Below are 23495 nucleotides of genomic sequence, written 5' to 3' on the forward strand. Positions count from 1 at the left end.
ATTCCTCTCCGGCTGGGCAGTGCAGAGGACCGATGACCCTGGCCCTGCCCCAGGCGAGGGACACACGCCGCTCCCCTGGGTGTACCTGCTGGAGCTGCAGCAGCCAAGCAGAGGTGCTTCTCACCTGGGCCCAAAGCTTCTGCGGTGAAAGGGGGCTACGACAATGGTCTCTCCCCAGAGTCCCCATGCACTGACCCCTCCTCTCCAGACACACCCAAGAGCAACAACTCAAGTGAAGCATTTTCAGTTTATTTAATTAAAAAAAAAGACACCAAAAATTAATCAAGTTAAGGTTCTCAACAAACTCCAGTGTGTCTAGTTGTTTTATAAAGGTGCATGGGTTAATTTAGGGAATAAGTCGACTTTATTTTAGTTCCTTGAATGGCTCCGTAACACCACACCCTTGAGGAGTGAGAAGCAGTGTGGTAGTTCATGGGGTTCTCACTGACTTTTTTTGCCCAATGGCTCAGCTTCAAAAACAGCAACAGAGGAAGTTACCGGATTTCTCTCCTGTGTGAATTCTCTGATGACCAATAATGTCCAAGCAGCCACTGAAGGTTACCCACCTCAGTGCAGTCATTGGGTTTCTCTCTTCTGTGAACTCTCTGATGATTGACAAGGTGCGAGTGTTCCCTGAACTTGTCCCACACACAGAACAGCTGAAAGGTTCCTCCCTGGTGTGGGTTCCCTGATCTGAAAGAGTTTAGTGCTGACAAAAGCTTTTCCCAGAGTCAGAGCAGTGGAAGAGTTTCTCTCCTGTGTGGCTTCTCCTATGTGTAACAAGGTTTGACCTCTGTCTGAACCTTTTCCCACAGTCAGAGCAGCTAAAAGGTGTTTCTCCTGTGTGGATTCTGCAATGTCTTTTTAGACTTGAGGAGCATGGAAAGCTTTTCCCACAGTCAGAGCAGCTAAAAGGTGTTTCTCCTGTGTGGATTCTGCAATGTCTTTTAAGACTTGAGGAGCATGGAAAGCTTTTCCCACAGTCAGAGCAACTGAAGGGTTTCTCTCCAGTGTGGGTTCTCCTATGTGTAACTAAGTTTGAATTCCGTCTGAACCTTTTCCCACAGTCGGAGCAGCTATAAGGTGTTTCTCCTGTGTGGATTCTGCAATGTCTTTTAAGACTTGAGGAGCACGAGAAGCTTTTCCCACAGTCAGAGCAGTTGAAGGGTTTCTCTCCAGTGTGGGTTCTCCTATGTGTAACAAAGTCTGACCTCCGTCTGAACCTTTTCCCACAGTCAGAGCAGCTGGTAGGTGTTTCTCTTGTGTGGATTCTGCAATGTCTTTTAAGACTTGAGGACCATGAGAAGCTTTTCCCACACTCAGAACAGTGGAAGGGTTTCTCTCCAGTGTGGGTTCTCCTATGTGTAACAAAGTCTGACCCCCGTCTGAACCTTTTCCCACATTCAGAGCAGCAATAAGGTGTTTCTCCTGTGTGGATTCTGCAGTGTCTTTTAAGACTTGAGGAGCATGAGAAGCTTTTCCCACAGTCAGAGCAGTTGAAGCGTTTCTCTCCAGTGTGGGTTCTCTGATGATAAATAAGACCTGAGCGCTGACGAAAGCTTTTCCCACAGTTAGAGCAGTGGAAGGGTTTTTCTCCAGTGTGGGTTCTATAATGAGCAACAAGGTAAGACCTCTGCCTGAACACTTTTCCACAGTCAGGGCAGTTATAAGGTGTCTCTCCTGCATGGATTCTGCAATGTCTTTTAAGGCTTACGCGCCACCTTTTCCCACAGTCGGGGCAGTGGAAGGGCTTTGCTCCTGTGTGGGTGCTGCAATGACGTTTAAGACTTGAGGACCATGAGAACTGTTTCCCACAGTCGGAGCAGTGGAAGGGTTTCTCTCCAGTGTGGGTTCCCTGGTGATCAATAAGACCTGAGAGCAGCTGGAAGCTTCTCTCGCAGTCAGGGCAGATATTGGGCTTCTCTCCTGTGCGGATGCTACAATGACTGTTAAGACTGAAGCTTTTCCCACAGGTTTTCTGTTGTTCGCTCTCTCTAGTGTTTTTCACGCCTCTGCTCCCATGGCTGGGGTTATCCTGCCCCTCCCCTGCATGGTTTCCCTGCTGCCTTTCTGGGCTACGCTGACTCTCACAGGTCTCTCTGTGCTCAGGACTCTGAGACACACGACCTTCAGAGCTTCCCAGGAACATCCCACAGGAGGCCACTTGCTCTGGTGCTTCCAGCTGAAGATTCTCCTCGTCATTCTTGAGCAGCATCACCTCACCTGCTGGGACACAGAGAGAACCAGACAGTGTCACTCTGAGCTGAGCTGAAAGGAAAACTCTGAAAGGGAACAGAAAAGGGGGAACGCAGCCAACAGCTGATGGAAAGATTGAAATAACATGAGCTGAGCTGCTCCTCCTTCCTCACAACCCTTCCCCAGAGGAGGGACCCCAGCCCTGCCCCCACCCTCTGGCTAAGGCTGATGACAGGCTGAAGGCTCAGTCAGTCTGGATGAAAAGGCCCAAGTGACATCTCGGAGGACACGGAAATCGGTTTCTGAGTCTCTTTAGCTCACTGCTCACCTGTGTGGGGGTCGCTGATGATCTCCCCTTTCTCAGAGCCCTGGAGATCTGGGACCCCCAGCGCCTCCCCTCGCTCCACCCAGGAGATCACATCAGCTTTGGGAACTGGAAATCCTGCCTGGGGAGCAATTAACCAAGTGCTGATCTTGTTCAGGAAGGTCCAGGCCATTACTTCTTCCAGCCCCAGGATCTGAGCCCCCCACCCAGAGAGGCTCCTTCCCCACCTGGCACAGGCCGGGCTCTGGATGGTACAAGATCCCATGACACACTCACCTGGGGTACAGGTGGCTCACCCCTGCCTCGGGAATGGCCCAGCTCATTCCTGGGGGAGCTGAGTGCTCTGCTGCACTCTCTAGGGTACATCTCAGCCTCCCTCTTGACCTGTTCCACCCCCACCCCCCATCCCAGGGCAGGGCAGGACAGGACCACTCAGCTCAAACAAGACACTCGACGTGTTCTTGTTTTTGTGGATAAAACTAACACAGCTACGCCCAAGGCCTGGCACCAGGCAGGCCCCGAATTTAGCCACATGGAGTGGGAATCCATCAAACCCATGAGAAAACCTGCACAGATACAGACACCATCTTCCTCGCCAAGCGCAAATGGATGGACGTCCCACCCAACGGGCTGAAGATGGAAAACTCACTGCAACCGACTGTTATGGGAAAATCATTTATAGGTCATTTTATATGCATGTGTTAAAGAATTTGTTCTTTTAGCTTCGCACTAGTAGCTAAAGTAGCTGAAGCCTTAGGCCCAAGGTCAAGCTGGCCTGAGAAGAATGCTGAAAACAGCAGCTGCAGAACCAGTGAAAACTGGCTGGTATTGTACTAATTGGGAGTTTGCGAAGTAGAGATAAAAGAAGAACATAGGGAGTTGAGATAACCGCCTCCTGAAGAAGATCAAACACCCAGCAACAGACTGTCCTCTTAGCAACGGAACTATCCAATGAGGAGTAGTGAAGACCCCTACTCACATTAGGGGATTGGACTTTGGACTGGGGTATGGGCAGTGTTATGAACTGTAGAGAGTATAATTGCCAGTGAATTTTGGGAGGCGGGTCCCTCTCCGGAGGCACCCAGCTCGACCTGTGATTCTGTACCTCAATAAAGGTTACGTGTGGATTGGATTCTGAACTCGGAACTTTGTGGGATCCTAGAGTCGGACCCAGCACCTGCGTGGGTGAGGGGGAGAGTTACATCTTTTCCTTAAGAGTTTGGCGACCCAGATGGGACTCGAGGCGACCATCTCGGAGCCTCTCGTCTCCAAACTTCCACTTGGCGCCAACGGGTGAGTTCACCTGGGATCTTTGGCAGCGGGAGGCACCGAAGGGTGAGTCTTAAATTCCCACTTGCTAAATTCTAAATTCTGGTATCTAGTGCACTAAGGGGAGGTGCGCAGCCTGATCCGCGTAAGGCGCACCTGGGGCGCAGCCTGATCCGCGTAAGGCGCACCTGGGGCGCAGCCTGATCCGCGTAAGGCGCACCTGGGGCGCAGCCTGATCCGCGTAAGGCGCACCTGGGGCGCAGCCTGATCCGCGTAAGGCGCACCTGGGGCGCAGCCTGATCCGCGTAAGGCGCATCTGGGGCGCAGCCTGATCCGCGTAAGGCGCATCTGGGGCGCAGCCTGATCCGCGTAAGGCGCACCTGTAGGGAATGCAGGATGGGTAGCGCTTTCGGCATCGAGAAGGGGACGCCCTTAGCCGAAGTGCTGGAAAATTGGAGGAAAATGGATGGTACCACGAGACTAGGAGAAGGGAAATTGATGCAGCTGTGTCAGGAGGACTGGCCTCTCTTAACCGCAGGCGGTAAGCCGGCAGAGAGCTGGCCGAGTGAAGGGACTTTTGATTTACAGGAGTTAACTTTTTTTTTTACGTCAGCAATTGGAAAACAGGTTCCCCACACAAATGGATTGTTGGTATGTGTGGGCTAATTGGGCATTTGCTAGGCAAAAAGAGAAGCCTAGAAAAAATTACTTAAAGGCCTTACAGAGCTCTGCTGCTGCGTCTGCACTTGTGGAATCCGCTCCACCCTATGCTCCCCCTTCTGCTGTTCTTTCTTCTTCGCCTCCTTCCTTCCCCCCCCGTTGTCTTCCGGGCTCCCTTAACTCAGGTCCCCTTAGGACTGAAGCCTGCTAGGGAGGGAGGGGAACAGAGGCAACGGAGGGTGTTAATAACTAGCGTTAACAAACCTTGGAGACCTCAGGATCTGATTACTTGGAGCCAACAGCTTCCCAGGCTCCGAGATAATCCAAAGAAGGTTGTGCAGGTAATTCGAGGAATATTTTGTGAAAAGAAAAAAAAATGGATTTCTCTCCAGAGGGCATTGGAACCGAAAGGGAGCAAAAATTTCTGAAACACAAGTTACCGGGAGTAAGGAATATCACAGCAGTTGCATCTGGGCTGTGAGAAACAGCTTCTTGGATAAAAGCCCAGCTTATGAGACCTTGAAGAAACTGCCCAACTCTGAAAGCTGTTAGTTTAACTCTCTGTGGTACAGAGTGGAGTCATGCAAGCATTTATGTTGCAGTATGTGTGTATCCGTCATGGAGTTTTGTTTAAATTAATTGTTTTGCTAACACATGTTTGTGTTAAAATCTGATAACTTGCCCTTGCAGTGACAAAGGGCTGTTTTGGTTTTGTACTGCCAAGTGTCTGGCAATTAGAATCTGTATTAATCTGCATTTCTCATCCGTTTGTGTTTGAAGCTTATTTGCTTTTGACTGGTCTGGGGTAGTTTTGTCTATCTGTTTGTGTGTCTTGTTGGTGTATCCATAAGAAGGGGACGCCTTCCGACGTGGACACCTTCCAATATCAGAGAACAAAAGTTGTGTAAAACCTAAATAAGATCAAAGTTAAAATTTTCCCTTGTTGTTAAGTTCAGTAAATTATAAACGGTAACATTAATATATAGAAATAATGGATGAGATGTATTTGAAATCTGCTGCTAAGCGTTATGCCCAGCAGAACTACAGAGATCTGCAGAGTCTGGTAAACCCAATATACAAGTTAGAAGAAGGGTTTAATACCAATCTGCCAATAGCTCTCAGCATTATAAATCCAAGATTTACAAAAGGAAGGGGTACGCATGAAGGCCCAGAGCCCCTTCAATAGCCCAAATTTGGCCAGTTCTAAAAAAAAAAAAAAAATCAAATTTAAATCTCTATAATTCAGTAAAACTTGCTAAAAGAAGATAAAGGGTTTCTATTGGGATTTGACTGCCCAAATGTATAAAAAGGAAATGGAAGCTGTGTACAGCACTGTAAAATTAGTTAGAGTAGTGAAACGGGCGTTAATAAAAAAAAAAAAAGAAGGTATGTAGTTAACATGAGTGATCCTGTAATAAGGTGTGATGTATATAACTGTCCTTTAATAAAGGGAAGTAATAAAAGTCAAAGGGGAAGTCAGATCCCTGTAATAACATCTTCAAAGGGTGAAATCTAAACTACTAAAGTTTTTTTAAGGGAGCAAGCATGTGATTTGAGGGAAAGAGTAAGTGAGTAAGCCCTTAACTCTGAAGTGTCTGAAGAGGATCCAGAGTGAGTAGCTTGCAGAGTTTAGAAGGGACTGAGCATGTGTGTAAATGGAGTATTCTAAAATGTAATCTGCCGCTCCCATAGGGGGGCAGAAAATTGTTCTTGTGTCTTTCAGAAACACAGGAAAAGCTGGTAGTTACTGAAGAACAACCTAAACATCATGAATCTCCTTTTAAAATGAAGACCGTGGTTTTGTATTTTGTGTTTGTGCTCATCTTATTAATAGCATTATCAAATTGTCTGTGTTGGTAAGTTAAACTATACATGGGCTCACAAATTAAAACAAAAAGGGTCTGTATATTGCTGCCTTACTAAATGCCTTGGCTGACACAGCAGCTAAAGCTGCAGAACTTTTCCTCTCTTGTGCCACTTCACTGTTTCCCATTTTTACAGATTCCCAGTCTCCTATTGCAACCCTTATTGATACTGCACTATTCCAAGATCAGGCCCTACATTCAGAAGAAACCATCTGGAGATGGGATGAATGCCTTTTGCATCCTGAACGCCTTTGGCGCTCCCCGGACGGCTGCCTGGTTGCGCCCAAGGTCCTTCTCCCTTATCCTGCTTGCATGCACCACAGTCTGACTCAGGTAAGCGAAGCAGGGGGATGATTACTGCTGTTCAAACAAATTGGTTTGCTTCCAAATTCTCCTAAGTGGCCCAAACAACTGTCTGGCTTGCCCTGTCTGCCAAGCCTATAACATGGGCAAACCTGTAAAGACAGTTCTGGCAACCAGATCTCCGCCTTTTAGGACTGTTCCTAAATTTATAAATGAACTCCACTCAACTACCCAAATGTAAATCTTTTGACTATGTGCTGGTTATTGTTTGTTTGTTCTCGGGATGGGTAAAAGCTTCTCCATGTAGGAAAGCTGATGCCATCACAGTGGCTAAAAATCTTCTAAATCACTTTATCCCATCCTGGAAAATACCCCTTGTGATCTCCAGTAATAGAGGTACTCACTTCACTGGACTTAGTCCCTATGGGATTGTGTGTGGCTGCCCAAAGAAACAGCTGAGCAGCCCGAAGATTGACCAGGCCAATACCACACTTATCAAAGCAAGCATAGTTAAGTACTGTCAGAAACTGATGAGGTGTGTGCAGTCCTGTCATTCACAGGTCAAGGACGCTTTCCTGGAGGCCCCGATTGAACCGTGCCATAAGCTGCAACCAGGAGATTGGGTCTGTGTAAAGGTCCACCAGCGAAAGACTGCCCTGGAACCAAGGTGGAAGGGCCCCACCAAGACCTTTTCACCACCCATACCGCTGTGAAGTGCAAGGGCCTGCTGACCTGGAGCCACACCTCCCACTGCAAACTGGTTCCAGCTCCTACAGAGGCGGGTCCTGAAGAGGAGCACGGCAAACCTGGTACCGGCAATCCAGGCCCAGAAGCAGACGAACCTGAGGAACCAAGACTAAGGTACCAACTGCAGCCCAGGAAACCTGCCAGCGATAGGTGAAGAAAGCGACGAAGCCCTGAAGAACAGTCCAATGGGGCTGGCCAAACAGATCCTGCTGAACTTACGTTTAGTTTTGTTTTTAATACCTAGTAGCTATAGCCTATATGGCTCAAATACGTTTATGCTTTTAATGAACCAAGCTTCCCGAGAATTTAACACCACAGATGTTGGATACGTGCTCATAGCCCTGTACATTCAAAGGGAGGTGTCCCAATGATTCCAGTCCCACTAAATAACACTCAGATGAATGGCACATGGTTTGGTGAATTGGGCCAAAATAACACATGGTATGATAAAGAGTTTAATGGCCTAGGAGATGTTCGTTTAGCCATAACCTCAGTTGGAGAATATTATTGGGCGTGCAATGGCACAGAAGGACGAGTGGGGGAAAGCAGGTGCGAGATAAGCGTTGTCCAGAATGAGGTTTGGTGTAAGATAAAGGCCTTGCCAACCTTAACATCTTCAGGTACTATTTGCAGTAAATGATGAAACCCCAATGCACTAAAGCCTTAACAGCTAAGGTTGGCCATTATTTCATATGTGGCCAAAGGGCATATAAAACCCTGCCCATACGTTGGAGTGGAACCTGCTATATTGGGGCAGCCTTCCCAGCCATTTGGATAGTAGACCGTCCTCCCGGTAGCAGAGTCTGAAACTACCGAGAGATAACGAACATGAAATGGTATTGGGGAGTCACGACCCCAGGTCTGGGTATGGCCTTTACGATGAAGAAAATCTGGAAGCTGGAGGAAGCTTTGGAGAAAGTAGCCAATGCTACAACCAAAGCCCTCCAGGCCATCGATAAGGAATTGGGAAAAGTTAGGCAAATGGTCCTCCAAAACTGGTTGGCTTTAGATTACCTCCGAGCTTCCCAAGGGGGAGTCTCTGCTCTAGTTGGATCCCGATGTTGTGTGTATGTAAATAATAGTAGCTATGAAATCTATGAAAAGGTAGTAAGGGCAGAGGCCCATGCCAGAGCCGGGGCAGAAGCTGCCTACACCGCCCCTGAGGGTGACTGGTTGCAAGATCTGTTTTCAGGATGGGGTTTATCCTCATGGCTCAGTGGTTTGTTTCGTTTATTAATTAAGATTCTCCTTCCTCTGTTTGTTGTACTGATAATATTATGCTCTGTTGTGTCATGTATTAAGGAGCTTTTGCAAAATATGTGAACACGCTCTATGCAAGGTTATTGTAAAATGCTTATGCAAAGCACGTTATAATATAGGTAGGCAGGGATGCCTACAAAATCAAAGGGGGGACTGTTATGGGAAAATCATTTATATGTCATTTTATATGCATGTTTTAAAGAGTTTATTCTCTTAGCTTAGCACTAGTAGCTAAAGTAGCTGAAGCCTTAGGCCCAGGTCAAGCTGACCTGAGAGAAATGCTGAAAAACAGCAGCTGCAGAACCGGTGAAAATTGCCAGATATCATGCTAATTGGAAGTTTGCAAAATGGGAGATAAAAGAAGAATGTAAGGAGCTGAGATAACCGCCTCCTGAAGAAGATCAAACACCCAGCAACAGACTGTCCTCTTAGCAATGGAACCATCCAATGGGGAAGAGTAAAGACCCCTACTCAAATTAGGGGATTGGACTTTGGACAGGGGTATGGGCGGTGTTATGAACTGTAAAGAGTATAATTGCCAGTGATTTCTGGGGTCGGGGTCCATCTCCGGAGGCACCCAGCTCGAGCTGTAATTCTGTACCTCAATAAAGGATACTTGTGGATTGGACTCTGAACTTGAAATTCTGTGGGATCCTAGAGTCGAACCCAACACCACACCTGCGAGGGTGAGAGAGAGTTAAATCTTTCCTTAACACTCCCTTGGCAATTTATTCCACTGTTTGACCGCCCTGACAGTTAGGAACTTTTTCCTAATATCCAACCTAAACCTCCCTTGCTGCAGTTTAAGTCCATTGCCTCTTGTTCTATCCTCAGAGGCCAAGAAGAACAAGTTTTCTCCTTCATCCTTATGACTCCCTTTTAGATACCTGAAAACCGCTATCACGTCTCCTCTCAATCTTCTCTTTTCCAAACTAAACAAGCCCAGTTCTTTCAACCTTCTTTCATAGGTCACATTCTCTCGACCTTTAATCATTCTTGTCGCTCTTCTCTGGACCCTCTCTAGTTTCTCAACATCTTTTTTGAACTGCGGTGCCCAGAACTGGACACAACGCTCCAGCTGAGGCCTAACCAGCGCAGAGTAGAGCGGAAGAATGACTTCTCGTGTCTTGTTCACATCACACCTGTTAATGCAGCCCAGAATCATATCTGCTTTTTTTGCAACAGCATCACACTGTTGGCTCGTATTTAGCTTGTTGTCCACTATAATCCCTAGATCCCTTTCTGCTGTACTCATTCCTAGACAGTCTCTCCCCATTCTGCATGCGTGAAACTGATTGTTCCCTCCTAAGTGGAGCACTTTGCATTTGTCCTTATTAAACTTCATCCTGTTTACCTCAGACCATTTCTCCAGTTTATCCAGATTATTTTGAATTATGACCCCATCCTCCAAAGCTGCTGCAACCCCTCCCAACTTGATATCATCTGGAAACTTAATAAGCGTACTTTCTATGCCAATATCTAAATCATTGATGAAGACATTGAACAGAACCGGTCCTAACACAGACCCCTGCGGAACCCCACTTGTTATACTTTTCCAGCAGGACTGAGAACCATTAAGAACTACTCTCTGGGTATGGTTATCCAGCCAGTTATGCACCCACCTTATAGTAGCCTCATCTAAATTGTATTTGCCTAGTTTTTTTATAAGAATATCATGAGAGACTGTATCACAATGCTATCAAAGAACTGCCATGTTCCTGAACCTGCTTCCCCTGGGAGGGGCCGTGGAGGGGACAGTCTCTCACAGGGGAGCCAGTGATTCCTGGGGCTGACACTCCTGACACTGGGGACAGGGGTAGAGAGGGTCCCTGAACCAAAGCCAACCCAGCTGCTGCAGAGCCCACGCAGCCTCTGACACCCCCGGGGACAGGACTCCTCACCCAGCCAGCGCACGGTCTGGTAATTCTCCTGCATCACCTCCCTGTAGAGGGCTCTCTGCCCCGGGGCCAGCAGTCCCCATTCCTCCTGGGAGAAACACACAGACACCTCCTCCAAGGTCACCGGCTCTGCCGCCACCGCCATGTCCTCACTCTGTCTCTGCAGGGCCGGGGCTGCTCTGGAGCCAGACGTGGGGGCTCTGGGCCTGGCAAGGGAGAAGAACAACGGAGACACTTCAGACGGGGCTGGAAGCCGCTCCGCATCCCCCGGCTCCCCACACGCGCTCCCTGGGGCACACGTGCTGCACACGCACATTTGGGGAAACGCTCGAGTCTCACAGAACCACCTCGCACAAGTCAGATCCCAAATCCGTCCTCGTTTCTCTCCGGACGCGGCCTGAGCCCCAGCACTGCTGCGCACTGGAGTGTGTCCCACGGACACGTCACGTGGTTAGTGACACCCCACGGGGACAAGCCCGGAGGAAGGGAGCAGCTGAAGGGACAATGAGGGTCACTGAACTGCACCGCGGGGGAGCACCGGCACCGTGCGACGAGCGCCCGGCCCCACTGGGGAACCGGGGGTGGGGGACACAAGCCCACCCAGAGCTCTCGGATCCCCTGCGGGGGGGGGCGGGGGGTGCAATGGACTCAGGGCCCCAAATCACTGAGGGGGACAAGGGAGAAGGAAACCAGGGGGGTGCAGAGGCCCTGGGGCGAAAACAAGGGAGCTGGGGGAGAACCGAGCACAGAGCCCCCAGCACCCACTGGTCCCTGCGGGGTGCAGAGCCCGCGGGCGCCGCCCGGAGACTCCGCCTGGAGGTGCGAGTGGAGCCAGGAGCGACAACCGGCCCCGAGTCACCGCCCCCCCCCCGTCCCCCCCCCCGTCGGCCCCGGAGCCGGGCGGGGGCGAGTGCGGGGCGCTGGGGCGGCGCCTCTTTGCTCCCCGCGGGGCCCAGCGCCGCGAGCCGCCCGCAGCCCGAGGCGAACCAGGGGCCGCTGCCGTGGGGGGGGAGGGGCGGGACCGCGCGGGCGGCAGGACGAGGCGCAGCGGCCGGAGAACGGGGCGGCCCGGCCGGGACCAGGCGGGGGGCCCCGCACGGAGCGTCCGAGAGACAAACGGGGGAGGGGGGCGGAGTCACTTCCCGGCCCGGCCGGGCCCCCCCTCACCTGGCGGCGGCTCCCTGCGGGGGGGCTCGGGGGGCTCCGGGCGGCGGCAGCGCGTGACCCGGCGGAGCGGCCGCAGGACGTTCCCGCCGGACCCCGGTTAACCCCTCCGCTGCCGGAGCCGCACACGCGGCCGGCGAGTCCCAGCGCGGTTCCCCCGGACCCCGCCCCCACCGCCCGCCTCCCGCAGGGGCTGCGCCGGCCCGGCTGAGCGCTGGGGCGGGGCCAGGGCCGCGGCGGGGGTGGGGGTGGGGGCGGGGAGGGGAAGTGACGCAATCGGCAAAAATGGCGGGAGGGGGAAATGACGAAATTGGAGGTGGCTTGTTGGGGGGAGTGAGGCACCAGGAGGCGGAAACTGCCTCATAGGAAGTGACGTAACGGAAGGACGGCGCTGACTGCGAAAGGGGACGTGACGACAGCAGGGAGAGAGGGGAAGTGAGGGCCCCGAGAGGCGGGAGCTGAATGGGTGGGTGGAGGTGGGGAAGTGAGGCCAGCGGGACGACACGGGAGAGGCCCACGTGACCCAGGCGTGAGGCGAGGAAGTGACGCTGTGGCACGTGACGAGGGGGAGGAACAGGAAGAGGGCCGGCACCTGTCAGGCTGTTCGCTCACTCCGCCGCCGTGCGGCGCTTTGCGGGTCCACACAACAGTGTGTTGGGCTGCGAGCCTCGGTCCCGGTCTGCCCGCGGAAATCGCCTGCTTCGTCCTCTCAGGGCCGCAGGACTCCTAGCTTGTGTTTCGCGGGGGGTGGGGTGGGGTGGGGTGGGGAAGGGGAAGTGACGCAGATGGGAGGCAGGAGCTGATCGAAGGAAGTGGGAAGTGACGCATGGGGGGAAGGCGAGGCCGCGCTGGGGTTTTGTCCCACTCAGAGGCTGTGCGGGCAACACTGGCTGTGTCTACACGTGCCCCAAACTTCGAAATGGCCATTTCGAAGTTTACTAATGAAGCGCTGAAATGCATATTCAGCGCTTCATTAGCAAGCGGGCGGCAGCGGCGCTTCGAAATTGACGCTCCTTGCCGCCGCGCGGCGCGTCCAGACGGGGCTCCTTTTCGAAAGGGCCCCGCCTACTTCGAAGTCCCCTTATTCCCATGAGCTCATGGGAATAAGGGGACTTCGAAGTAGGCGGGGCCCTTTCGAAAAGGAGCCCCGTCTGGACGCGCCGCGCGGCGGCAAGGAGCGTCAATTTCGAAGCGCCGCTGCCGCCCGCTTGCTAATGAAGCGCTGAATATGCATTTCAGCGCTTCATTAGTAAACTTCGAAATGGCCATTTGCATGGCCATTTCGAAGTTTGGGGCACGTGTAGACACAGCCACTGTGTGCAGGCGGGGGCTGCCCTCGGCCTGGCTCTGCGCCTGCGCGGGTGGAGATGGCGCAGTGGCAGCTCGTAGCTCCTCCCCACCGCGGGCTGCGTCAGGGGCGAGCAGCAGCCGGGGGGGAGGGGTCCTTGCATCGAACCTGCCAAGGGCTCGTCCTGTGTGTCCCGCCCCTTCCCGCCCCCCGCTCCCATTGGCCGAGCTGCCTGTCAGCCCTGTCCCCTCCCGCTCCCATTGGCCGAGCTGCCCGGGCCGAGCTGTGCGCCCGGCTCCGCACTGGCCTCCCGCCGCGCATCGCTGTTGCTCTGAGTCATCCCCGCCCTTCACCCCGCCCCGCCCCGCCCCAGCGCTGCGCGCAGCCCCCGCTGTGCTCCCCACAGCCCCAGAGGGGAGCGAGTCTGTGCTGGCCCCGCCCCTCGCCCCGTCAGTCCGGCCCCGCCCCCTCGCCCCGTCTGTCCGGCCCCCAGCAGCTCGTCCCGGCCCGTGTCTGTGGTTTCCCCGCGGGAGTTTGTTCTGTGCCCCACGTGGTCCCCAGGCGGGCAGATTTCCTGGGCTGGGGTCAGTTCCCCTCCGGGCCCTCCCCTCCCTCCCGCCCCCAGCCTGGATTGCCCGTGTCAGGGGCGGCTCTTCTCTCCGCCCGCCCGCAGCCGGGGGCGCTGTCACCGGGCACCGCTTGGGGGCGTCTTGTGCCCCGACCCTCGCAGCGGCCCCGCCTTGTACCTGTCCCAGTGCGGAGACCCCCGCGTGTGAAACCCCCTTTTCAGTTCCCAGCCCCTGTCCGTCCCTGACACACACCCGCGTCCTGCAGCGCCGGGAAGAGTCACAAGAGAACCCGGTCGTGGGGCGGAGCCGCTTCTTCGCCCCCGGAGGTAGCGCCGCGCCGGGAAAAGCCTTTCTCAAGTCACCGTCCATCCCGCCACGCGCAGCCCCCGCTCCTGCATCGCTCCCATCTCCTGCTCACCCCCGTGTTGTGCGTCTGACCCGGCGACAGTCCTGCTATAACCGCGCACTTCGCCGCCCGGGAGTCCTGGGCACGTGGCAACCGGCACGGTCCCGTTCGGCCCAACAGGCTGCATGAGCCTCTCCTGACGGGGCTGCGGGAAGGGCGTCGTGCCAAATGGACCGGCTTTGGCCTTCCCCGGCGTTTCCAGAGGGGACCAGTTCATGGTGGTTTGCTCGTCCCTGGTGAAACAGACACTTTCTCGGCGCTGAGAACACTGGCTGGAATGTATCGCGGGGGGGAGCCGTGTTAGTCTGGGTCTGTGACAGCAACGAAGGGGCCCGTGGCGCCGTATAGAGGAACAGGAAAGTTTTGAGCATGAGCTTTGGTGAGCCCAGACTCACTGCATCAGGTGCTGGTCTTGGAAATCTGCAGGGCCAGGTGTCAATAAGCCAGAGCGAGGGTGGGGATGAATAATGGCTGTAGCGGGGACTCGTGCAAAGTTAAATGGGACCAGCTCCGATACTGAAGTGGCTTCTCCGTCTGTTGCTGTGTTCAGGTCAGCACTGATATGATTTGGGGGAATACAGGTCTGTGCCCGGGTCTCTGGGTTAAAGGTGATGTCTTCACATGCACAGGGCACCAGAGGAGACGATCCAATGATCCTTTTGGTTGCTCTGAATCTGAGTTTGAGGACCTCATGCCACAAGCACTCCCCACCCATTTAATCATAAGCATCTGAACAGTCACATTCCCTTCACTTACTGGCTGTTGTGGAGAGGGTTTCTAAAGCCGCTGCTGGTTAAGCCCTGGTGCGAGGGCCTAGGGCTGTGTTGCACATAGAAGGAAGAGAACTGGGGGATTTAACTACAGGAGCCTGACTTCAGACACCCAAATCCACACTCAGCCAGCTGAATATGCGGCTTGTTTCTCACACACACAGGGCGCTCAGAACCGAATCCCACTGGAATGGCGCAGCAGTGCCGGAGCTCAGGCCGTGTTCAGAGAGAAACGAGGACGGATTTGGGATCTGACTTGTGCGAGGTGGTTCTGTGAGACTCGAGCGTTTCCCCAAATGTGCGTGTGCAGCGCGTGTGCCCCAGGGAGCGAGTGTGGGGAGCCCGGGGCGCAGAGCGGCTTCCAGCCCCGTCTGAAGTGTCTCCATTGCCCTTCTCCCTTGCCAGGCACAGAGCACCCACCTCTGCTTCCGGAGCAGCCCCGGACCTGCAGAGACAGAGCGAGGACATGGCGGTGGCGGCAGAGCCGGTGACCTTGGAGGAGGTGGCTGTGTGTTTCTCCCAGGAGGAATGGGGGCTGCTGGCCCCGGGGCAGAGAGCCCTCTACAAGGAGGTGATGCAGGACAATTACCAGGCCGTGCGCTGGCTGGGTGAGGAGTCCTGTCCCCGGGGGTGTCAGAGGCTGTGTGGGCTCTGCAGCAGCTGGGTTGGCTTTGGTTCAGGGTCCCTCCCTGCCCCTATCCCCAGTGTCAGGAGTGTCAGTCCCAGGAGAGACTGTCCCCTCCACGACCCCTCCCAGGGGAAGCAGGTTCAGGGACAGGGCAGTGGTGCTGCTCTTCCCACAACCCAGGTCTCCATGTGCTTCCCCACCATCTGCCTTGTCTGGATGTGTGAGTGGAGGGGCCCAGGCAGGAACGGCGGGTACCAGAGCTGTGGGGCTGGGGCCGGCTGCTCTTCATGCCTGCAGGGCACCCCTGGGAACACCGTGCTGCACCCCTGGGAGGAGGGTGCGTTCCCAGAGTCCTCTCTTGCCTAACGTGCTGGTTCCTGCCAGTGAGAGGGGCTGGGCTCCGGGGCTGAGGGAGAGTGGATGAGGAAATTCACCCGCTACCCGCAGTCGATGTGGGGTAGCTCTGTGGGGGATGAATGTGAGGAGAGCTTCTTGCATTTCAGGCCCTGTACTTGTACAAACTCTGTGTGTGAGCTTGGCTCAGTCACTCAGACGGCCTTGCCCTGGGCCCCTGCCTTTGCCATTAACAGCACAGCACGTTCTCCTTGCACAGGGCTGGGGAAGGCGAAACACGTAAAACAGAGGAAGTGCTCAGCTCCGTATAAACATCCCCAGCGGGGTCTTGATTTGCACCCCACATCCCAGGTGCAGTTGTGATGGACAACCTTTGCTGCCTGTTGCAGCTCAGCGCTGTATGAACCGCGGCTAGCACCCACCCTGTCGTGAGGGCAGCTCAGGGCCCCTCTTACCCGAGCGCTGATGAGACAAGCACAGTCCTCGCTCATCTCAGCATCTTGGGCACGGGGGAGAAACGCCCCTCCACGATGGCTGCATCTGCAGTGGGTGCAGCCTGGGCAGGGGAGCGTGTCCTGCTGAGGGACAGACTGACCAAGAGTACCGCCCACAGATTCTCTCCCACGGATAGTAGGAGGCTGTCTCTCTCCCCCCCCCTTCCCCTGCTGCCCCCCCGTTGTTCTAACTCTTCCATCCTATCAGTGATCCACTGCCGTCCCCCTGTGGTCATTACAGAGTACAGCAATCTCTGCTCACAGCACCCTCCCTGTCTGTTTTCTGAGAAACAGTCCCATTCCCGGCACAGCCCCTTGTCCGGGGACAACCAAATCCTAACCTTGGTAAGAGGAAGCTGTATGCCAAAATTTACACCCTAGAGAGTGCAGCAGAGTGATCAGCTCCCCCAGGCAATGAGCTGGGCCATTCCAAGGCAGGGAGGATGCACTTTTACTCTGGCTGTCATGGGATCTTGTACCAGCCAGAGCCTGGCCTGTGCCAGGTGGGGAAGGAGCCTCTCTGGGTGGGCGGCTCAGATCCTGGGGCTGGAAGAAGTAATGGCCTGGACCTTCATGAACAAGATCAGCACTTGGTTAATTGCTCCCCGAGCAGGATTTCCAGTTCCCAAAGCTGATGTGATCTCCTGGGTGGTGCGAGGGGAGGCGCTGGGGGTCCCAGATCTCCAGGGCGCTGGGAAAGGGGAGATCATCAGCGACCCCCACACAGGTGAGCAGTGAGCTAAAGAGACTCAGAAACCGATTTCCGTGTCCTCCTACATGTCACTTGGGGCTTTTCATCCAGACTGACTGAGCCTTCAGCCTGTCATCAGCTCCAGCCAGAGGGTGGGGGCAGGGCTGGGGTCCCTCCTCTGGGGAAGGGTTGTGAGGAAGGAGGATGAACTCAGCTCACGAGTATTCAATGTACTGGACAGGTATTTGGCGTGTTCCCACTTTTCTATTCTGCTTTGAGTTTTCCTTTCCGCTCAGCACAGAGAACGACTCCTGTCTGGTTCTCTCTCTGTCTCAGCAGCCGAGGGCACGGTGAGTGAGAACATTGAAGACAGTCTGCAGCTGGAAGGACGGAAGCAAATGCTCCGTGCGGGATGTTACTGGGAAGAGCTGAAGGTCACGTTTCTCAAAGCACAGAGACCTGTGAGATGCAGTGCAGCCCAGAAAGGCAGCAGGAAAGTCATTCACGGGAGCAACAGGATGCATCTAGTCACAAGGGGAGAGGGGTGAAATTCCTTCCATATGTGTGGGAAAAGTCAGACTGACCACTGCGTATGCGGGTTCCGAGTGCGAGAAAAGCTTCAGTGAACGTTCCGTCGCACCCCACTGCGCATCAGACGGTTTACACAAGCCAGAACCCTAGTAACTGTCCTGACTGCGGGTAAAGGTCCAGTGGGAGCTGACACCTCACTGAGCAGCAGTCAGGAGGGAAGCCGGACGTGCAGTGCTAGCAGAAGAAGCTTAAGTCAGTGCTCCGATGTTCTATTACAGGGGTCAGCAACCCCGACGCGGGTGCCAGAGCGGCACGTGAGCCGATTTTCATCAGCACACGAGGGAGGAGCTCACCCCGCTCTCTCCTCCGCCACAGGGCCTGGAGCCTGCTGAAAGCCAGGCCGGCTGTGGCTTTACGAAAGTGCAGCTAATGCTACCCGCCCCCCTGCCCCCCCAAACCGGGGAAGTTCTGCATCTTCTATTTGCAACAGCTTCATTAATAAATAAACGAACTATTAATGACTTTAAAAAATATCACCGGCACTAAGACCGCACGGAGGCGAAAAGGCCAACCGTTGGCACTCCGCCTCGGAAAGGTTGCTGACCCCGTTGGATCACACCGGCGAACCCAAAGGCGAGAGAGCCTCTGAATTGGCGAGGGCGGGAAAAGTCTCTGCTGGAGGTCAGCCTGCTGGATAACCCACAGCAGGAAGAACCCTGGAAATGCTTCTGTTCCTGCTGCTGGGCAGAAAGGGACGCACAGTGGGGCACAACAGGCTGCTGCTCCCGCCACCTGCGTAGTGAGTGCAGGGGGAACCGAAGCTGCTTCTACCGCCTGATCCCACGTAACACCCCACCCCCAGGATGTGGCTGGGGCAGCCACTGCACTGTTCCAAGAAGCGTGGGACCTAGGCAGCCACCCCAGTTGGTGGTATCGATGGGGCAGCTCTGATCCCAGGCTCCAGAGCAGGGCTGGGGGTTCTCTTAACTTCTTTTTTTAAGAACTTCTCTTAAATGTAGTGCTGTTTAATACATTGCACTGGCTGCGAGCGATGGGGAACCACAGAGTCACAGAACTGGAAGGAACCTCGAGAGAGAATCACGTTCAGTCCCCTGCACTCGTGGCCAGACCAAGCCCCATCCCTGCCAGGTGTCCGTCTAACCTGTCCTGAAAAATCTCCAGTGAAGCCTATTCCATAACCTCCCTTCCACATTTCTTTTAGGTCACAACCACCTCCTCCTCCTCTCTGGGAGCCAACCAACCAATTACGCACCAACCTTGCAGTAGCTGCATTTAGTTATATTTCCTTAGTACGCTAATGAGACTGTATCAAACACCTCCCCAAAATGCAGCTCTGCCGCGCTTACGGCTTCTCTGCCCACAGGACTCGTTATGCTGTCAGGCTGGTTTGATGGGATTTGTTCTCAGAGGAGCATCCCATGTGGAGAGAGCACCCCAGCGTGGGCACACCCTTGCTCCTGTCCTAAGTGATGACGGGGCTGGGGGGTTGAGGGCTTATCCCCTCCTCCTCCTCCCACTTCCCTCATCCTTCTTCCGTCACTGACCAGACAGCGGCAGCACCTGAAGGCCAGAGAAGCAAACGGGCCCACGTTTATTGGGGTTTGCCTCCAGGTAGTGGGATTCCAGTTTCCTTTCCTTTTCCCACCGCCTTCCTGTTTCCCCCAACATACAGAGCAACATTCTCAGATACACCGTAACCAATCCTCCTACTGAAATTTAACGAGGCCACCCCCACGCCCTGGAACAGAATACTAGAAATGCGGTCGGCAGCATGCTACCGACGCGTCGAATATTCATCTCGGCACCTCATTAGTATTCTTCAAATTGGCCATTAGCATGGCCCTTTCGAAATTTTGGCCAAGCGTAGACACCCCGTTTCAGTCTTCCAGGTCTCCCCCCTGTCTGGAGGCAGGAGGGCGGATGGCCTTTCTCACAGCCCCAACTTGCCCTACCGCAATGGTACCGGTTTGAGACCCGTCTGTTCCTTTCCCAGCTCACAGCTACCCCTGCTGCTTAGCCAAAGGCCTCAGATGGTCGTGCGCAGGCTGACGGCGGTTTTGGTGATTTTCTACCCTTGGGAATAGCAAAATAGTAAGAGCCTTAAAGAACAGGCTTTCACGGGCAGGCCTGAAGAACTGTGTCCTAACAGCACCCTGGGCCCAGCCTAGTCCAGAAGCTACAAGGGAGCATGGAAGGGAAGACCATCAGGTTAGGCCAGGCTCTCGGTGAAGGGAGTGGGGACTCAGGCCCCGTCACTAGCCCATTACACCAGGGCAGGGCGTAAGCCAGGGAGCATTCTACATTAAAAAGGGACCTTTCTCCTGCTTACGTAACCACGGGACCCACAGCCGCAGAACTGCCTGCTGGCATCAGCAGTGGAGCTGCATCTCCGGAGTGCAGCCAGGGCTGGACCGCTGCCCAAGGACCCCGGGGTGCACAGGGCTGGCGCGGAAAGGAAGTTTCCTCTTCTCTAGGCAGGTTGCTGAAGCGCCCTCCCCGCGGCTCGACTAAGGGGAGGGGTTTGAAGGAATGGGGCAGAAGAGTTGTATTTCAAAAGAAGTAGACTCACCGAGCCAACCTTCTGGTGACCCAGAAGCCAAAGCAAAGCTCCCTTAGAACGCTCCAGCCTGGGGCCTCCACCTGGCCAGCCCAGCCAAATAGGCTGAGGCTTAGTGAAAATGTTCATTGTGTGCAAAGTCTACCAGTCCCAAAGGGTCAGACCGGTTACCCAACAGGTCAGTCAGTATCTCAGATGTCCCCCACATACACGCTTACAGCCAATTCTCATCCCCAGACTAAGATTTATGGAAACAGAACACACAGGGTTGCGGTTACAGACCATTCAGCATAGAGAAACAAACGATGTTCTTAGCTCTCACGGAAGAATCTGAACGGCTCGACCTAGCAGCACAATCCAGACTGGGGCTGAAGTCTTCAGTCTTGCATCTCAAGCTTCCCCTGACCGGGCGGAATCGGAAAGGATGGGAGCAGGCCAGCAGGACAAGGCAACGGGCTCTCCTCGGGTGACGAAGAGGTGATGCACATGCTGCTTTGGACGTAAAAACCTCTATTTCCCATGAATACTGAGGTAAACAAGAGAACGCAACGGAACTCACCCTTGGGTCAGGGCATTCCATTATGGCACAGGCAACTTAAACTGAGGACTAGGTAAGTTCCACCGCTTCCTGCCCCACCTTCCACCTTTGATCTCAAGGTGAACTGAGCCAGCCGCAAGCATAATGCAACGTAATTAAGAGACGAAAGAACTTACATCCATGTTACGTGGCTAACATCAAACAAGAGAGTTCCAAATACAATTAGCATTTACATCTAATTCTGTAACACAATTCACATGGCCGCTCAGCTTGAAGGCAACTCAGGTTATAGGGTCAGGGCTTTCGCAGAGTCAGAGCAGTAGCAAGTGTCTCTCCCGAGTGGATTCTCCGATGCCTAACAAGGTTTGAGCTCTGACTGAAACTTTTCCCGCAGTCGGGGCAAATGTAGGGTTTCTCCCCCGTGTGGACTCTCTGATGCTTAATAAGATGCGTGCTCTGGCTGAAGCTCTTCCCGCAGTCAGAGCAGTTATAAGATTTCTCCCCCGTGTGGACTCTCTGGTGTTTAATGAGGTTTGCATTCTGGGTGAAGCTTTTCCCACAGTCAGAGCAGTTAAAGGGCTTCTCCCCAGTGTGGGATTTCCTGTGTCGAACAAGGTTTGAGCTCCTACTGAAGCTCTTCCCACAGTCAGAGCAGCTGAAGGGCTTCTCTCCTGTGTGCGTTTTCTGATGACTGATGAGATTTGAGAGCCCGCTGAAGCTTTTCCCACAGGCAGCACAGTCAAAGGGCTTCTCCCCTGTGTGGATTCGCCTGTGGCTAAAAAGGTGCGAGCTCCGGCTGAAGCTTCTCCCACAGACAGAGCAGCGGAAGGGTCTCTCTCCCGTGTGGGTTCTCATGTGTGTAACAAGGTCTGACCTCTGGCTGAAGCTTTTCCCGCACTCAGGGCAGTTGTGGGGGGCCTCTCCTGTGTGGGTGGTGCGATGGCAGCTAAGATTTGAGCACCGGCCGAACCTTTTCCCACAGTCAGAGCAACTGAAGGGTTTCTCTCCTGTGTGGGTTCGCTGATGATCCGTAAGGCTTGCCCACCGGCGGAAGCTCTTCCCGCACTCAGAGCAGGTGAAGGGCTTCTCTCCTGTGTGGGTTCTTCTATGCGAGACAAGGTGCGGCTTCTGGCTGAACGTTTTCCCACAGTCAGAGCAGCGGAAGGGTTTCTCCCCTGCGTGGACTCTCCGATGACTCTTCAGGCTTGAGCACCAACTGAAGGATTTCCCACAGTCGGAGCAGCGGAAGGGTCTCTCTCCCGTGTGGGTTCTCTGGTGATCAACAAGAGTCGAATGCCGGGGGAAGCTCTTCCCACAGACAGAGCAGCTATGGGGTTTCTGTTCTGTGTGCGTTGTACGGTGGTTGCTAAGATTTGAGCGCCGACTGAAGCTTTTCCCACAATCAGAGCAGCTGAAGGGTTGCTCACCCGTGTGGGTTCTCTGGTGACAATTAAGACTTGAGCGGTGACCGAAGCTTTTCCCACACTCCGAGCAGCAGAAGCGTCTCTCTGGTGGACGTGTTACCTCCTGGTCAGTACGGCGCGAGCACTGACCGGAGCGTTTCCCAGAGTTGGAGCATTTGAAGGGCTCCTCTCCTGTGTGGCCTCTTTGCTGCGCAGTAAGAGTCGACCACCCTGCGCTTGCAGTGAAAGTGCGTTGCTGGAGGAGTCTCCTTTGAATGGTTTCTTGGTTTCTTTCCACCCCTCTGCTTGCGTGATCGGCGGTTTCCCGTCCCTCCCCTGCGCGGTTTCCCTGCTGCCTTTCTGGGCTACGCTGACTCTCACGGGTCTGTCCCTGCTCAGGACTCTGAGAAACGAGACCTTCACATCTTCCCAGTAACATCCCACATGGAGCCGCCTTCTCTGGTCCTTCCAGCTGAAGGCTCTCCTCATTGTTCTCTCTCACCACCCCCTCACCTGCTGGGACAGAGAGAACCAGACAGGAAGGAGTCACTCTCTGTGCCGAGCTGAAAGGAAAACTCGGTCAGGGCAATAGCAAAGGGGGACCGCACCAAGTAACTGCTTGGTAAGTTGAACACTCATGAGCTGAGTTCATCATCTTTCCTCACGACCCCTCCCCAGAGGAGGGAGCCCAGCCCTGCCCCCGCCCTCTGGCTGGAGCTGATGACAGGCTGAAGGGTCAGTTAGACTAGATGAAAAGGCCCAAGTGACATCTGCTAGGACAACAATTGGTTTACTGCAGCTCACTGCTCACCTGTGTGGGGGTCGCTGATGATCTCCCCTTTCCCAGAGCCCTGGAGATCTGGGACCCCCAGCGCCTCCCCTCGCTCCATCCAGGAGATCACATCAGCTTTGGGAGCTGGAAATCCTGCTTGGGGAGCAATTAACCAAGTGCTGATCTTGTTCAGGAAGGTCCAGGCCATTACTTCTTCCAGCCCCAGGATCTGAGCCGCCCACCCAGAGAGGCTCCTTCCCCACCAGGCACAGGCCGGGCTCTGGATGGTACAAGATCCCATGTCACACTCACCTGGGGTACAGGTGCCTCACCCCTGCCTCGGGAATGGCCCAGCTCATTCCTGGGGGAGCCGAGTGCTCTGCTGCACTCTCTAGGGTACAACTCAGCCTCCCGCTTGACCTGTTCCAACCCCCCCATCCCCGGGCAGGACAGGACCACACAGGAGCGCGCTGCGAGTTCAATCCTTGAGGGGGCCATTTAGGGATCTGGGGGAAATACATTAAAATAAGTCTGTCTGGGATGGCGATGGGTCCTGCTGTGAGTGCCAGTGTGGACTCAGTGGCCTCTGAGGGTCCTTCCAGTTCTGAGACAGGTGTATACACCTCAAACCGTGAGCTCTGAGAGGGCTGGCAGGGCCGAAACCGAGGCCCCCAGGCAGGGCTCAGACTGCAGCTACCACATGGCAGGTCACTGGAACTTGTGGAGAAAGGCTCTGGCAGAGCTCTGGCTCCACAAGGGCTCTGTCCACAAAGCTCCTGGCTGGGG

At 54.4% G+C, this 23495-nt stretch overlaps 1 protein-coding gene and 1 long non-coding RNA gene across 2 annotated transcripts in view; one reads left to right on the forward strand and one right to left on the reverse strand.

The window, feature by feature from the left end:
- Positions 1-233: 233 nt before the first annotated feature.
- Positions 234-23495, reverse strand: part of LOC142024612 (uncharacterized) — a 74491-nt gene continuing 51229 nt past the window's right edge. The window contains exons 16-20 of the mRNA XM_075016748.1: positions 20836-22453; positions 15141-15165; positions 12280-12413; positions 10527-10729; positions 234-2226 (exon numbers count right to left, since the gene is read on the reverse strand). Of these exons, the coding sequence (XP_074872849.1) occupies positions 704-2226; positions 10527-10729; positions 12280-12413; positions 15141-15165; positions 20836-22453 (3503 nt within the window). The 3' untranslated portion in view covers positions 234-703. The remainder of the gene's footprint in view (positions 2227-10526; positions 10730-12279; positions 12414-15140; positions 15166-20835; positions 22454-23495) is intronic.
- Positions 3837-9290, forward strand: LOC142024995 (uncharacterized). The gene is made up of 3 exons (XR_012648557.1): positions 3837-3856; positions 6143-6648; positions 7164-9290. It is a non-coding gene; the product is annotated as an uncharacterized LOC142024995 (long non-coding RNA).

Source organism: Carettochelys insculpta, chromosome 22, assembly GCF_033958435.1.
Source record: "Carettochelys insculpta isolate YL-2023 chromosome 22, ASM3395843v1, whole genome shotgun sequence".
NCBI classification, from domain to species: Eukaryota; Metazoa; Chordata; order Testudines; family Carettochelyidae; genus Carettochelys; species Carettochelys insculpta.